General features: G+C 39.8%; 1 protein-coding gene across 2 annotated transcripts in view; it reads left to right on the forward strand.

Moving 5' to 3' along the window:
• The first annotated feature begins 4,596 nt into the window (after positions 1-4,596).
• The window catches only part of LOC148870273 (importin subunit alpha-9), a 52,063-nt gene continuing 39,075 nt past the window's right edge, over positions 4,597-17,584 (forward strand). For both annotated transcript variants that reach the window (XR_016107468.1, XM_088971009.1), the window contains exons 1-5: positions 4,597-4,907; positions 5,000-5,106; positions 5,579-5,798; positions 7,842-7,995; positions 8,309-8,411. Coding sequence is in view for 1 of the 2 variants with exons in the window: in XM_088971009.1 (XP_088827135.1) it covers positions 5,055-5,106; positions 5,579-5,798; positions 7,842-7,995; positions 8,309-8,411 (529 nt within the window). In the remaining variant the exon portion in view is untranslated. The remainder of the gene's footprint in view (positions 4,908-4,999; positions 5,107-5,578; positions 5,799-7,841; positions 7,996-8,308; positions 8,412-17,584) is intronic.

Raw genomic sequence — 17,584 nt, forward strand, 5'->3', positions numbered from 1 at the left:
AGTTTCTATATGCTGCAATGAAATGTGGGTCTCATAGAAATAAAGTTCTCCCTTAGGCAAGTTTTTGGCAATGTATTTGGGAAAATTTTACCGACCTGGGAGGTGGGTAAGTTATTTATCCATGGAGGGGGAAATTGTCCAAATTGTAGGACTAAAATGTCCTAACCAGAATAAAAAAAAAATATTGGTAAAAGAAACCAGAATAAAAAAATTAGGGATCCTTCAGGAAATTCACTCGCTATATGGCAAAAGAAACATGGGTAAATATACTTGGATGGGTAAATATACTTGCCCAGGTAAATGCATTACCCAAGTAAATGACTTACCACCGAACTGGAACAACTTTTTCTGTTGGGGGTCAACAGCACCTATGCTGTTGACAGTTTTTGGGCTGGGCATGTTCATGGCAGTTCACCTATTCATGCCCATGTTTTTGTTTTTGGTCAAAATATATTAAGGGGCAATTACTAATTTACCCACTCATGGTAACGCGGCATTCTCAAGAACTCTCTCAACAGCCTACCCCCAACGGCCAAAGTTTTTCCCTGCCAAACTAATGGACCTGAATGCTATTTTCTGGTGTGTGTTGATCACCTCACCTGCTTTTGATCTCTCTCAAGCGGTTACTTGTTCAGAGTACCATTGGACATATATGAGCCGATCTGCTCTAAGGGGCCATGTATCCATGTGTTAGAAGAGGGTATATTTTGAACTCCAATCATTGGATGCTATGGGTTGATTCCAGTTTTTGTTTTTATTTTTATTTTTAATTCTAGTTGGATTACCAACTACATGGGGCAATGTATGTGAACTTTGAACTTTAATTATTTTCATCTAATGAATAAAAAAACTTTAATGTGCAGGACTAATGTCCTATAAATCTATATAGGGGCACCGTTGCCAACTGTTTTCATGCAAATACTTCCACAGGAATATGCCAAACTGTGGTTGTCAAGTTGCAGTATTAGAAATAAAGTCCAGCATCTTGATGGTTAAATTTGAGGTCGGCTTTGCTGTCTATGATTGTGATCTTGTTTCCTACATGTGAAGTTCAAAAACATTAGGTTGCCGAGATAAAGAGTTTGTTTCGTATATTAATTGGTAGTCTATGACACCCTCTTGTTTATTTCGGGCCACCGAAAAGACTGCAACGAAGACGCTCACCAGAAACGAAACATCCGAACCTTGACTTGCATTGCGAAACTGGATATTGGACCATTGGTACTGAAAAGGAGATCCTCAGCTTCTGATGGCAACATGTCCAGCAAAATTGTGATGTTGATTATTGAATGGCCCTGGTTTACTCCAAAGTTTAAAATTTAGATAATCCTAATGGGGACTTCACGATACATCTTTACATGGGGTGTTTCGGTGTTTAACTTGATTTAGGAGATAAACGGGCCTTAAACCTATTTTTTTTAATCAGGTTAAAAAAAAAAAAAAAAAGGAGAGCAAGCCCTGATACAGTCCAATACACCTCTGCCGGCTTATCAGGCTGTATTGATACTTTGAATCTTAGTTTACTCTACACTTTACAAGCAGGAACTCCTAGGGCCTAGTCGCTGAAGAAACCATAGCAAGTGTTCTTTTATGTTATTACCCGCCGTAGGCCAAGCTTTTGCCGTCTTCCATTAAGAAGCATAAGTAGCAAATCATACTACTAGATTGTTAACTAAGTACCAGAGACTTCAACCTTTCATTAAGAAGCATAAGTAGCAAATCATACTACTAGACTGTTGATAAAGAACCAGAGACTTCAACGGTTCAACCTTGAGCTGTTCACCCTGTGTAGGCCTTGCTGTCTTATGGGCCATGCCCTCTTCATCCGCGGGATCAGATTGGAACCTCACATGTACTTCTCAACGTGCATTTGGAATATTTTCCGTATTTGTTATGAGAGATGCTTTCAATACACAGCTGGGATGGGCCGTGGGGTGCTTATGGGAATTCTTCACGGGTGTGAGTGTGATTCGATCCCAACCCAGGTTCAGGCGGGACCCCTACAACCAGAATTCCATGTTCTAGGAGCTCTCCATATCACGTAAGCTCTATACCGTATGAAAATTTCCTTTCTTTTATTGATAGAATAGAAAAGGAGTGGCTTTTCGAAGTTGGGGAAGGTTGTCTAAATCGCGGTGAGTTATTTAAGTTGGAAGAGCAAGTCAAATTTGTTAGCATGTGATGAGGCAAATATACTTAGTTCAGAGAAAGTTATTCTGTTACTCTTACTTTATTTTGAATTTGTGGGACCGAAATGGGAATGAAATGTGTCAACCTCACAATGATAGTTTTAACGTTGATCCCTTTGGCAACCGATTCGATCGATTCGACCTGATCGGGTGTTCATAGGTCGGGTTGGGTTGGTTTATTGGGATTTTCCCAACCGATTCGACCTGATCGGGTTACTTGAGGTGAAAACCGAAACCGATCCACTGATAGGCCAAACCGACCTGGTCGGTTTGAGTCGGTTTGGGTCAGTTTCGGTTTTGCTCCTGTACAAAAGGACACCTAATTGAATTCTAATTGTAATTGCCTAATGGGTTGCCTATTTGGTGTAAAAGATTATAGAAAGTTAGAAACTATAATAGATTGCCCATTCTAATTGTAGTTGCCTAATGGGCCTTCTAGTTCTAGTAGAAGACTAGTTATAGTTAAGTAAGAAACTACTCAAATTTGGAACTATTAGTTCAGTTTGGGTCAAGTTGGTTTCAGTTTTCACACAAGAAAATCGAAACCAACCCGATATATCGATTTATATATTTGCCCAACCTGAAACCGATCGATACTAATGAAAACCTGTCCGACTCAGATTGAGTCGGTCTGGATTTATTGATTTGGTCGGGTTAGGCATTTTTATGAACAACCCTATTGGAAAGCTTCATACCTTTCATCCATGACCAAAAAAAAAAAAAGCTTTCCTTGACCTGGTTTCTAAATCTCGAGGGTGGATTCAGTTCTCACAAAATTGTGCTCCAAACTGATTTTTCGATTCTGGATTTTTCACTGAATATGGCTGAAAGGCTGTCTATATAGGGCCCATCTTGGAAAGCCAGAAGCTGCTGCGCTTAGGCCCTGCTGACAAATCTCCATTAGCAACTTAATAGCAATAGACTGCATTTATTTATTTCGGTTTAAATAGTGAACCGCTGTAAAGTGAAAAAGGTATGTCAATGCATGGAAAAAATTACATAGATTTTATTGATGTAAAACTCCACTATGAATAGAATTTACATCGAATTTTTATGTAAAATTTACATTGAAAATAAATAGGAATAAAATCAAACCAGGTGTAAAATTTACCCCAGTAATTCTCATTTACACCAAAAGCAAACACTGGACCATCGATTTATTTCTTTCTATCCAGCACTCCAGATTTCCAGATTTTCAGCTGTTAAGTCATGAAGCAAAACCAGTGGAGTTTTCTACAAGAAAGGAAGGCGTGACAAGTTGATTTAGATGCATTCTTATCCTTTTATAGAGGGCACGGTGGTATTTTCTTATTTCTTTTCATCAAGGAACTTCAATTGTAATGTCCCTGTGAACTGTGATAGCCCTGCCAATCATTTTAGGCCTGTTTGGGAGTCGGGCTGTGGACTGATAAAATTCGGGTCGGATTCAGCAAGCAATATTGGAATCCTTATCAGATTTGAATCATATCCCATTCAGACTTAATCTAATCACAAGAAGATAATAAAAACGCTAATTATTTTTTTAACTTACATCTATAATATATAATTTATGAATTTATATATTTGAATCAATTATAATATAATTGGATTTGATGCCGAATCAGATTTTGGAAATTTGGAATTTATTTACAGCCCTTAAGGTCACATAAAACACTCATAACGTATTTGATGATGGATAATTAGGTCCTCCAATGATATAACATGTGGTATTATAGAAGAGGAGAGTGTAAACAGACTCCAGGAACACTTTGAATACTTCACAACCACCTTTGATGACCTCGACACCACTTTGGTAGATAGGATTGCGAACAGCCAGGCAAGACCTTAGGCCAGTATAAGAGGTGGCCTATTTCCACCGATTTGACTTGATCTTAGTTAGCGACTTGCCTGATGTGCCGGGCAACCTCCCCCTTAAGCAGGCTATCGCCTCCGACTTTTCTGGGATCACAACGTCATGTCGGAAAAGCTGGTATCACCCCGCCTACTTCGGACTCATGGCAACTTATCTTCAATCTCACAAGGTACATGGAATTTAGCTCCTAAACACTCTTAATTCCTGCATTATTGCAATCATATTATCATCTTGTTAACTTAAGCATCAGAGTGTCCACTTTCAGTAAAGCAACCCGAACATTTAAATCAATTCCTTCTTACAACTCAATAAGATGACCTACTTAATTCAGCGTCTGTACTATCAACCAATAGGGAGCACCAAATCGCACACCGTCCCTATTTAATATTCAAAACCGCTTAAACCCGAATTAGAAGCATAGCAAAACTCATTTACCTGTATTCAGCTACAGCCAGGGGGCGGGTTACCGGATTAACCCCGGATCCATTTACATTGCATAACATAGAACGAAGTCAATATCCGGACCGGAGTAACCCCGGATTTTTTTTTCATTAAAAAAATGAAAAGCCGCTTATCTTTCTTAAAAATATTGAGAATTAGACTGGTTTTGGAACGAAAAAATAAAAAAAAATTCCCTAAACCGCCAGGCGCCAGCTGATATTTTGAGAAAATTATCCTTTACGTCTTTTTCCCTAAATTTTGTGCCTTATTTATTTATATTTATTTGTTTGTATTTTCAGTTCTATTTCTATACTCCTATGCACATCAGTCTCCTTTATTACCTTACTTGTTAGACATCAAAGCAGCGGGTTTTCGTCCGTAGGCGAGAGACATCGGTTGTCGCTTGTAAGAGGATCTTAAACAGTGTAAGAATATCCGTAGAAGTTTCTTTTTCGTTTTTGGGTCAAGAGCAAGGTTTCTCTGATTCTTAAGCACTGCATTGTGTTTGTTCCCTAAGATCGAAAACCGCGGAAGCACATAAAGAGAGTCCGAGATATCTTTGGTGATCGAAAATGGCGGATGAAAGTTTTCCTTCGCATAGAAGAGACCCTATCAAGTCTTCAGGCATGTAAACTTGACTTCTTTCGATCAATTTGCTGTTTCTTTTGAATATATGCCTCGTTATCTCCCCGGAATGGTTTTAACTTTTCGAGTTTAGTCGCTCGCTGTGATTGTTTCTTTTTGACGCTAATCGTAGTTATAATGACATTTATACTCAAGCCAATTCACTGTGATTTGAATGGATTAGAATCTTAAGATCGCGAAAGTAATGAAAAGAAAATCCGAAATTCGAAGTTTGAAGTTTTTTTCCCCCGGTTTTATGATAATTCTTTGTAAATTTGTGGAGTCGAAGTTCAAGTTTTAGTTATTAATGGAAAGAAGAAGCTATATGAATGATACTGAGTTCATCAAGGAACCATGTATCGAACTGCTATGTTCAATAGAAAACATTTTGCCTAAGCATACAAGTCGAAATTATTATTATGTTTCGGTTAAAAAGCGAAATCTAGTCTAACTACTTACCCCTTCATTCCAGTTGGAAATGTAGCGGCGCATCGAAGACGACAGTATGCGGTTACAGTTGGCAAAGAAAGAAGAGGAGCATTAGTACGCGCCAAGCGTCTTTGCAGAGATGGCGTATTTGATGATAATGACATTTCTTTGGTTAAAGATATGGTGACTAGCGAAGAGGATGCAGCTTTGGACGCTTCAACTTCTCGTGCTGTAGAAGATTTAAAATCTGCTATTTTATACCAGTATTTCCTTACCCACCTTCATTCACCTACCAAACAACATTTTCTCCATTCTTCCCCATTTTGTTAATTAATGTCATTTTGTAATGAATATTTGGCTTCAACAATTAGTTGGGATTAGACTTTAGTTGGGCTGAGTTCCTTTTTGTAATGCCTGTCATAGCTATTTAGTGGCAGTTGTATTTTAACAACTCACAACAACTTAACTTTTGTGACAATGGAGGATAATTTGGAATCTGGATATTATTGGGAGAAAAACAATATGAATTTTATCTCTGCAGGGTTGTAAATAATCCTATTGGAAGGGAAACCAAACTTGAAGAATGGGTATTTTGGGATTGGTTTCTCCAACTACATATTTGGATGACTTAGGTCTGTGAAACTGATGTTGCTTTCTTTTTACCAGCATCTAGATCAAAGAAGATTTATTAAGACGTGAAACAAAAAGTAAGGTACACCCCTACTTCCAATCTGGATAGTGGGGAAGAAATGGCTCTGTACAGTGTACACTGACCAACAAACATAATCTAAGGCATATTACAATCACTGTTTTAAAAGGCACTGGAGGCATATGCCTCTATTAAGAAAATGCTCAGAAATGCAGAATAGAGGCATATGCCTCCAGTTTAGAGGCATATGAGATGCACACCTCTACTGTGCTTTATACAGGAGGCTTATGTCTCATATGTTTTTACCTTTCAATCTATTTTTTTATAATATAAAAATAATACATATAAAAGTGGGGCATGTTATTGTGTTCCCCATCAAATATTAACATAATTCAGAGGACAAAAACCCTTCAAATTTGTTTGTTGTAAATTTGTAATGTTACAATAAAATGTTTGAAATTGAAGCGGGGAAACCATAACTTTTATTTCTTTTAATGCATCACATTAATTTGAATATGAGATAATACATGTTTATGTTAATGGTGTACAATTTATGTAAATTGTTAATTCCAGAATTTTGATTATCAACTTTGTAAGTGATGTATTGATGGCCGATGATACTTACATAATTGTGGATGATGATGGTTTCATGCAATGAAAATTCAATTCCATATTTAAAGGTGATGGTTTTATTATTAGAAATTGCAAATATGAATTTTTCATTTTTTCTGGGATGTTTACTTTATATTATTTATTTTACCTTATTTTCAATTATTTATTAATTAAAAAACTATGCTTAAGAGGCTTACACCTTGTGCTTTCTGCTTATGCTTCATGCCTTAGGATAGTGGAATGCCTTGCAATCACACCTCCATGTTTTGACACTTGGCCTCTTGCAAGACTATTGATTAAAGCATTGGCTGATCTTGGGATCCAACCAAATGAGATATCCAGTTTGGATGCAAAAGATCTAATCTTTCTAATGACGTAGGCAAAAGGCAAAACCAGGCTGGAAATCTTGAAAGTATAGAAATCAGCTTAACCCTTGTGAAGTTTCCTTCTATCAGTTCCTACTCTATAGGCACCCTCTCACACTGGAAGGAATGGGGTTACATTTCAAACAAACATCCTGATTCATTCTTTTTGTTCCCTTTGATGAAAGCTATCATTGTACAGAGGACCACACACTTTTTGATATCAATACATTATACTTTACCTTTCTCAAAAAAAAAAAAAAGATCTATCAGTTTAATTGTTTTTCCTCATCCATTCAGTGTGCCAATTCATTTTTTTGATAGGAAATGGTAACTTTCATTAGATAAAACCATAAGAAACAACTGTCACCTTCCAAAGTAAAAGGTGACCCCTGAATGACAAAAATCTTACAACACTGATAGATCTTTGCCATAAGCATGTTTCAGTTTGTCTATTGTCATGGTATGTATCTAGAGCATATGAGTGTTACGATATTTAGTTAATCTTGACAAGGTATTTCTCTTTTACTTATTTTTTCTTTTTAACAAAATTTTCTATTTACTATCAAAAAATTTGATGAAGGTTATAATGATTCATTGTGTATATGCTTTCCATGTATCCCCCCGCCATCATAGCTTTAGTAATGATTTCAGATCACATCATTGTCATTGTGAATTATTAGGGGAAAAGGTGCAAAGCAGAAGAAAGTGGAGGCCCTTCGGGAGTTAAGACGCTTGTTATCAAATTCTGAATTGCCTCCTGTTGAAGCAGCACTTAAAGCTGGAGCAGTACCTGCTCTTGTTCAGTGCCTTCCATTTGGATCACCAGATGAACAGGTCCAGTGACTAGTATTGTAGATTGCCTATTATTTAGTGTCTTAGCTTTTGAACATGTCATGCTTGCATAACAACAGAATGTCAACTCCGTCCTTTTTTTCCTCTTTATGAGATGAACTTTTCAAATAATTTTGAAAATACCCTACTTTATGTCTCTATTTAGGTCTTTTGTTTTAGGATATCAACTCTGCCTTTTTTTTCCTTACTGTTTTCTTGTCTCTATTTAGGTCTTTTATTTTTCTATACTGTTTTAAGTTATTGATGCCTGGGTGTATCCTGATATATGCTTTTGTTAATATTTCTCATATTACAGTTGCTTGAGGCAGCCTGGTGCCTTACAAACATAGCAGCAGGAGAACCAGAACAAACAAAGGCCTTGTTGCCTGCTTTACCACTGCTAATTGCTCATCTTGGAGGTCTGTGCTGTTTGTGCATTTCCTTGTTTTATATGACATAGTTAATTTGATATCTTTGTGGTTTTACCAAATTACTCAAAAATAATTTCGACTACAGTCTTTTGAGCACAAATATTTCATAGCAATTGGAATATGTGTAATGTAAATAATGATGCAGTTCAACCATCTTCTACTACCCATTTACTTTCAGACTATGAACTGGTAAAGCTTTCATTTGTTATGGCTGCACTTATGGGAACCCATAACTATCTGGTTTTGGAGGTGCATACAGTGATCATTCAGGAATATTATTATGGTGTATTCTGGTCTTGTTGGATATGGCCTCATTGACAATTATTTGTTTGAGATTCTTGTTCTTATCAATGATTTTAAAATCTTGTATTCCTTGGTTATTGAAGAGCGGAGGTTGCGAGAGACTTGTAGATAGTGTTGGGGATTTTCATAATTCCTGTCTGTTGCATACTGTTCCATCATCTCAGAGAGGCAAGATATTTGGTTTCCACTGAAAAGCTTGCTCACGTGGATTCCTACTATTTTGGAGTTTGGATTGGCTAGGACTAGAGTGGGCGGAAGAGAAATGTATTGGATTCCTACTGTTCTGGTTTAGCTCCTTTGTCTTTTCTTGTTGGTTTCAGGGGTCTTGCTTCAATTGGGTTATTGCTTTATTGATGCAGAAAACGCTGAGCGTATCATAATTTTCAAGTGGGTACCCTATAGCTTCTGATACCACTTAGTGATTTATATTGGAATTGTCGGATAAAGTAATGAACAAATGGCAAGGCTAAGAAGATCATTAATAAAAACAAGTTCATTTGTAGGAACTCATGGGTATCCCTAATTAACAAACAAGTTCATTTGAATAAGATGATTTGGTTAGAAAGGAGGAAATCCCTTCTTTTCATGGTGAACACTAGAACCATGTCACCATTGTCACCTTGAAAATTCTAAGTTTTCTGAAACATGGGAGAACCTGGAAAACAAAGAGGGGCATCAGGAAGATACGAAAGATGGAGGAGTGGATGAAGGTCTTGCATGCAAGCTTTGTGGGGAGGGTGGTAGGGAAGGAGATGGATGCAAGGGAGTTTAAGGCCTTCGCGAAACTAGAATGGGGAAGAGAGAAGGTGTTAAAGGTGAGGAAATTGAATGTGGACCTATGGTTGTTCGTGTTTCATTCGAAGGAATTCACAGAGGAGGTTTTAAAAGGGGAACAAGTAAAAGAAGTGACTGCAGCCTGGGGAAAATTCCTAAAGTTTGACGACTGCAACAGAACGTGGGAGAAATTAGATATTGCAAGAATTCTGGTTGAGGTAGAGAACCCAGTAGCCATCCTTAGTAGATTGATTTCCAAAGCTGATTGGGAAGGTCTATTGAGAGGGTGGAGAATGGGAAGAAATGTTGTAGTGGTCACTCATTTATAGTTTGCGGATGATACAATGATATTTTCTGATGAGTTCAATCTTCAATAGGTAAGAAGGCTAAGGCTGTTGCTAAACCTCTTCAAAAAGATTTCTAGCTTGAAGATTAACCTCCAAAATAGTTGTTTAGAAGGGGTGAACTTAGTTGAGGGGGAGGTAGAAGCAATCGCGGAGACCTTAGGTTGTCAAACTAGTGAGTGGCCTTTGAAGTATCTAGGTCTGCCTTTGGGGGAAAGTCTGTGAGGAGTATGAATTTTTGGACTCCGGTTGTAGAAAAGTTTGAGAAAAGATTAGCAACTTGGAAATGGAATTACATCTCTTTAGGTGGTAGATTAACCTTGATCAAGTCTACCTTGGCGAATTTTTCGATGTATTACCTCTCTGTCATTAAGATTCCCAAAAAGTGACTAACTTCCTGGAAAAGGTAATGAGGAACTTTCTTTGGGAACCTGGAGAGGAAAAGAAGGATTGTCTGGCGAAGTGGGAAATAGTGAGCAGGCGTAAGGAAGAAGGTGGGTTAGGGATGGGGAATGCGATATGTAAGAATCAAGCATTGCTAAGGAAATGGTTGTCGAGATTCCCCTTGGAGAGTGGAAACTATGGCACAAGGTAATAGCTAGCCTACATGGATTGTTGCAAAATGGCTGGGATGCTGGAATCTTAAACAAAGCTACTTTTTCCTCTCCTTGGAAAGCTATTCATGCAGTTCTTCCTTGCTCCCTCGAGCAAGTCGGGCATGATTCAAGGTCTAAAATTTGGTTTTGGGAGGACCTCTGGGTGGGTGATTCTACTCTTAAAGATGCTTTCTCCTCTCCTTATTGATTGTCTTTGTTTAAAAATGAGCCTATTTCTTCTTTCTACTCCGGTTCTGAGGGAGTGGCTTGAAATTTGGGTTTCAGAAGAAGTTTAAGAGAGGCTGAATGTGAGTGAGGTTTGGTGCTTAAGCTCCCTTAGGGTCTTCCTTTCTAGTGAGTGAGGTTTGGTGCAAACCAGTTCCCTTAAAAACGGAGACTTTTTGTTGGGAGGTCTTTCATGGAAAAATCAACACTTTGGACATGCTTCGAAAGAGAAGGAAAAATTTATCCCCTAACTAGTGTACACTTTGTAAGGCAAATGGTGAGACTACTTATCACATTCTAATTCCTTGTCCGTTTGTAACCTCTCTTTGGGAGTGGTTCTTTGACCTCTTTGAGTGCAGGTGGACTCTACCTACAAGCTCACCTAGTCTATTTGCATGTGGAGATGTACATCATGTACTTGGGCTGATGTTGTTTGGACTGTTCGGAAAGAAAGAAATGCAAGACTCTTCAAGGATGAGGAGAGAAATGTGGATGCAATCTTAGATTGTATCCTAAGGGTGATTCATTGGGTTAAGTCCTTGGACTTGTTCTCACCATTCTCCTTTGATAATATAAAAAAGGAATTGCCGAATTGGAAAGAAGTGGCCTTTTCATCTACAAGAAAGACTAGAATAGTTCAGAATTGGGAGCTACCATCGGAAAGCTTTACAAAACTCAATTTTGATGGGAGCTGTTTAGGTAACCCAGGGCCTTCAAGAATAGGAGTGTTCAGGGATAAAGATGGAACTATTTTAGCTTTATTCCCAGGTCCCACCACTCAAGGAGATTCAACTAAAGCTTAAGTGTCTGCTGTGTTGTATGGGGTCCAATTAGCAGAAAAACTTAATTTAAGAAAGCTGTTAATAGAAGGAGATTCCCAAGTAGTAGTAGGTTAAAAAAGTGAAAAGAAGGCAGCCTGGACCGAGATTTGGTAAAGAAGATCAAGCGACATCTAAGAGGTGTAACAGTAACTGTTCAGTGGATTCCATGGGCTGCTAATGGGATGGAAGATTCTCTAGCAAGGCAAGGGGTTGTAAGGGAGCAATTATATTTTGGGCTCATTTGTTTTAAGGAGCAAGTGTTTTCACTTGCTCTTGTGGGCAAGGGGTGGTTAGGGAGTGATTGTCTTGGGCCCAGTTCTTTTATCTGATTTTTAGGGTGATAAAACTCAGACTAGATGTTTGTATAAGTTCAAATCGGAAGAAAGAGAAGGAGAAGAGAGGGAGAAGAAGGAGAAGAGAGAGAGAAGAAGGAGAAGAAGAAGGAGAAAAGGTCACAGCCGAACTAGGGAGAAAAATTCAAGTCCCTTCTTTTATTTATACTCTTCTAAGGTATACAAGAATTACCATTGTGCCCTCACTTAAGTGAGAGCCACATCAGCTGAACAATGCATATATAACTAAACTTAAAAGGACTATACTACCCTTGTACAACTGGCTCTAACACTCCCCCTCAATCTAGTAAGTATATGTCATATAGTCCCAGTTTGTTACATATGTAGTCCACTCTTCCCCGATTCAACCCTTTGGTAAACAAATCTGCCCATTGATTTCCTGTGTTCACATATGCTATACTTATCACTCCACTAAGCACCTTCTCACGTACAAAGTGGCAATCCACTTCTATGTGCTTCATCCTTTCATGAAACACTAGATTATAGGAGATATGAACTGCAACTTGATTATCACAGTATAACTTCATAGGAGTGTCAATCGAGTATCCCATTTCCTCTAGTAGATGCTTCATCCACACTAGTTCGCATGTTGTGTGTGCCATGGCCTTATATTTAGCCTCTGCACTGCTTGCTACCACTGTCTGCTTCTTACTTTTCCATGTCACTAAGTTCCCACCAAGAAAAGTGCAATACCCTGTAGTGGACCTTCTGTCAGATATGGACCCGACCAATCAACATCCATGTATCCCTCTATCTCAAGACTTCCTCCACTCTTATGCAACAAACCATGACCTAGAGCACCCTTCAAATACCTCACAATCCTTAGGACTGCCTCCTAGTGTGGGATTCGAGGGTTCTGCATAAAGTGACTCACTACACTGACCGCAAATGAGATATCAAGTTGAGTGATGGTTAGGTAATTAAGCTTACCCACCAACCTTTTGTACCTTCCCGGATCCTCAAACTCCTCACTGGTATCACTACCCAATTTAGCATTCAGTTCCATAGGTGTTTCAGCTGGTCTGGCACCCAACAACCCTGTTTCTTCTAGTAGATCAAGAACATATTTCCTCTGGCACAGATTAATACCATTCTTGGACATCGCAACCTCTATCCCTAGGAAGCATCTTAATTTGCCAAGATCCTTTGTTTGGAAGTGATCATGCAAGTAAGTCTTCAACTTGTCAATTCTTGGTCTGTCACTGCCTGTGATAACAATGTCATCTACATATACCACCAAGAGGATATTCCCAGCATTTGATTCATAGCTGAATACGGAATGGTCAACCTGACACTGTTTCATTCCAAACTTCTTCACCACTTCACTAAATCTCCCAAACCATGCATGGGGAGATTGTTTAAGTCCATAAATAGCCTTCTTAAGTCTACATACCTTCTCACCCTTCCCCCGAGCAACAATCCCTGGTGGTTGCTCCATGTACACCTCCTCAAGAAGATCACCATGTAAAAAAGCATTCTTGATGTCAAGTTGAAACAAGGGCCAATCAAACATAGCAGCAAGAGAAATCAGAACATGAACTAACCCAATTTTGGCAATCAGAGAGAAGGTGTCCGTGTAATCAATACCATACTGCTGTGAATAACCTTTGGCAACTAACCGTGTACGCCCACTTACAGAGCCGACAACATGCTTACTAGGTGGAAGAGTGGTGAGGTCCTATGTATGAGTATGAGTCAGGGTTGAGAGCTCTTCTTCCATTGCTTGGCACCACCCTGGAGAAGTGAGGGCTTCTTGGACATCCTTGGGAACAGAGACATAGGATAACATAGAAACACTAGGCCTGTGAGTAGAAACACTAGGTATTTCCACTCTCTAGCAGATGGCAGGAGAAGGAAGAACTTTATCTCCAAATTGGTAGTAGATGGAGTTGAGTTAGTACAGCAAGAGGAGATTGCCAGGGCTTGTGTGGAGCATTTCAAATCTATTCTAAGAAGGCCTGTGAGTAGAAGGGTGTGGGTAGAAGGTTTGGATTGGCCAGATGTAGGGGTGGAGAACAGGAGAAGGATGGAAAGAAGCTTTAATATAGAAGAGACCAAGGAGGCTGTGTTTTCTATGGATAGAACAAAAGCTTCAGGGCCGGATGGGTTTACAATGGCTTTTTATCAAGATTTTTGGGATATTTTGAAAGATGATCTCTTGCGGGTGTTTGAGGAGTTTTTCAGGAGAGGAATTGTCAATCCGGGTGTGAACTCTACATTTATAGCCTTAATTCCCAAAAAGAAAGATGCATCCCACCCCAAGGATTTTAGGCCAATAAGCTTGGTGAATAGCTTGTACAAGATCATTGCAAAAGTGTTGTATTTGAGGCTGAAGAAGGTAATGCCGGATATCATTGAACATTATCAAGGAACTTTTGTGAGTGGAAGACATATTACAAACCAGATTTTAACTGCTAATGAGAGTGGAGAATTTTAAGAGGGATAAGAAGAAGGGAGTGGTCTGTAAGTTGGACTTGGAAAAGGCTTATGACTTGGTGGACTGGGAGTTCTTGATGAAAGTTTTAACCAAATTCGGGTTTGGGGCTAGATGGTGTAAGTGGATCATGGGCTGTGTCCGGAATTGTCATTATTCAGTGCTAGTGAACGGGACGGTGGTAGATTTCTTTCTAGCCAGTAGCGGTATAAGACAAGGAGACCCCCTTTCTCCTTTCTTGTTCATTTTAATTGCAGAGGTTTTGGGGAAGTTGATTCACAGAGCAGATTCTAGGGGGCTCATTAGAGGCTGGAGGGTTGGGAGGATGGAAACCCCCCTCACACATTTACAGTTTGCTGATGACACGATTTTGTTTTGTGAAGGTGGTAATGTGAGGTTTATTAGGAATTTAAAGTCGGTGATACAACTGTTTGAGCAACTGTCCAATTTGAAGGTTAACCCTGGGAAAAGCTGTGTAGTGGGGGTGAATTTGGAGGAGGGAGAGATCAGGGAGAGTGCTGAAGTGCTGGGGTGTGAAGTCACGGGGTGGCTTTTGAACTATTTAGGATTACCATTAGGTGATAATCCCAAGAGAGAGAGCTTCTGGAACCTGGTGATGGAAAGGTTTGAAAAAAGATTGGTATCCTAGAAAAAGAATTACCTCTCTCTTGGCGGGAGAATTACATTAATTAAAGCCACGCTTGCTAACTTACCCATCTTCTTCATGTCGGTGTTTAAAATCCCAGTGAAGATTGCTAACAGACTAGAGAAGTTAATGAGAGATTTCTTGTGGGAGCCGGGAGAAGAGAAGAGGGATCATAGAGTTAGCTGGGAAATAGTGTGCAGGAGTAAGTCGTGTGGTGGTTTGGGGATTGGGAGTATTAGGAGAAGGAATATGACTCTACTGGGGAAGTGGCTGTGGAGGTTTCATATGGAGAAGGAGAAGCTATGGGCTAGAATAGTTGCAAGTATTCATGGGCTGGAGCACAACGGATGGGACGCTGGAATCAGAGCTAGGGTCACAAGCAACTCCCCTTGGAAAGCCATTCATGACCTGCTTCCAGTTTTCATTCCTAATATCAGGTATGACTTGAATTCCGGTAACTCCATAAAATTTTGGGAACAAACCTGGGTGGGGAGCGCCCCTCTAAAGGATCTGTTTCCGTCTATGTACGCTCTTTCTGATTTGAAAAATGAGCCGATCTCGTCTTTCACCACCCAGTCTTCTTCCACTTCTAGGATTGGGTGGAACTTGGGTCTAAGAAGGGATTTAAGGGATTCAGACTTCGACTGTATTTCGAGCCTTCTTGCACTTCTTGATAACGTTGTCTTAGACCCCACTAGGACAGATTCTAGAATTTGGACACCTAACCCCAATGGCATTTTTTCTTGTGCTTCGTTCTTGAAAGTCTTAAGTCAGTCCACCAGTCCACCAGTCCTACCCTGTCCCCTTTTCCTGTTGGTGAGGTTTGGTGCAGAGCTATACCTCCTAGGGTTGGTAGTTTTTGTTGGGAAGCCTATCTGGAAAAGAATCAACACTGGTGATCTACTCCAAAAGAAGAGACCCAATACTTGCTTGTCACCTCAGTGGTGTGTTCTATGTAAAGCAGATGGGGAGACTAGTTTTCACCTAATGGTGTCGTGCCACTTTGCGAGGTCATTGTGGGATTAGGCTTTCTCCTTATTTGGATGCAACTGGAATCCCCCATCAGACATGCAAGGCCTTTTCGCCCCCTCCTTCTTCAGGTGGCGATTAAAAAGGGGAAGGACAATGTGGAGAGGACTAAGGGCTGCAGTATGTTGGACACTGTGGGAAGAAAGGAACTCCAGGATATTCTCAGAAACTCAGAAAGGGACAGCAGATTTGAGGGCTATCATACAATTTGGGGCGGTATAGTGGCTGAAATCTCTGGAAGTATTCACAGATTACACTGTGGATGACATGTTGAGGAAGTGGGGTTAAATTGCAAGTTGCACGCAGACCAAGTCAGTAATGAGTGTGGCTTGGACCCCCCCCCCCCCCACCTAGTGGATTCTTGAAATTAAACTTTGATGGATGCAGTAGGGGAAACTCGGGACAATCGGGGATCGGGGTTGTTTTTAGAGATGAAAATGGGGTCATCTCTGCTATGTTCTTAGGCCCAATTGGAGTGGGTGACTCCCTTAGAGCTGAGATATGTGCAGTTATGGAAGGAGCCCGGAAATCTAAGGAATTGAACATCAAGAAACTTATAATTGAAGGGGATTCGGAGGTGGTGATCGGGTGGCTGACCAAAGAACAAAATGATCTTTGGAAGTATAACAATGAGAAGAGGAAATTCAAATGGTTGGTGCGGGAGATGGAAATTAAGACATGTTGGATTAAGAGATCGGCTAATTCCCTAGCTGACGGTTTAGCAAAACAAGGGGCAGAAAGGGATTCCTTGTTTTGGGCTAAGTTGTAATGTTAGTGTCCTTGTATCTTTGTATTTTCTTCTTTCCTTTCTTGAAGTTCTTTGTGACTAGTGTGTTTGTCTTCCACTTGTAAATTTTCTACTGATGAATTAATGAAAGTGTTATTGATAAAAAAAAAAAAAACATAGAAACAAATCATTGATGGGAAGCCGAAAGGTGAGATTTAGAAACATAATTGGAAATGGGGTGGAGAGTTCAACTGCGTTTACCTTTCCGCAAAGAAATAGGAAGATCAAGGTCAAAACATGGGGTTGGGGCTGGGGTGGGATCAACTGCCGGATCTGTCGATGGTGATGAAGCTGGGGGAGGAGCTGGTGCCTGACGATGTGTATACACTTGATGGATAGGTGGTCCTCTCTCAAGTAGCTTCACTGGAGGCAAAGACTGGGTCACAACTGGAACAAGAGGAACTGGATCCTCAACAGGAACTGAAAGAGGGGGTGATGGCAATGGAGGAGAAGAAGTATCTGACTTGGAGAAGAAAGGAACATACTAAAAAAATGTAATTTCAGAACACACAAAAGAATGCCGAGCACGAGGATTATAACACTTATACCCTTTTTGAGTCCTGGAATAGCCAAGAAAGACACAATTAGTGGATCTAGCATCTAACTTGTCCCTTCTAGGCCCAAGATTATGAACGAAACACACACATCCAAAAACTCTGGGAGTAAGGGGAAAAACAAACAACGTAGGAAACATAGCAGAGAAAGGGGACTGACCTTCAAGGATAAATATGGGCATGCGGTTAATAAGAAAGTAGGATGTAAGTACAACATCACTCCAAAAGGGTTTGGGGACATTCATCTGATGTAAGAGGGACCAAGTAGTTTCCAAAAGGTGACGATTCTTTCTTT

This window comes from Nelumbo lutea, chromosome 2 (genome assembly GCF_056320005.1).
Source record: "Nelumbo lutea isolate HS-2025 chromosome 2, American lotus-T2T, whole genome shotgun sequence".
In the NCBI taxonomy this organism is placed as follows: Eukaryota; Viridiplantae; Streptophyta; class Magnoliopsida; order Proteales; family Nelumbonaceae; genus Nelumbo; species Nelumbo lutea.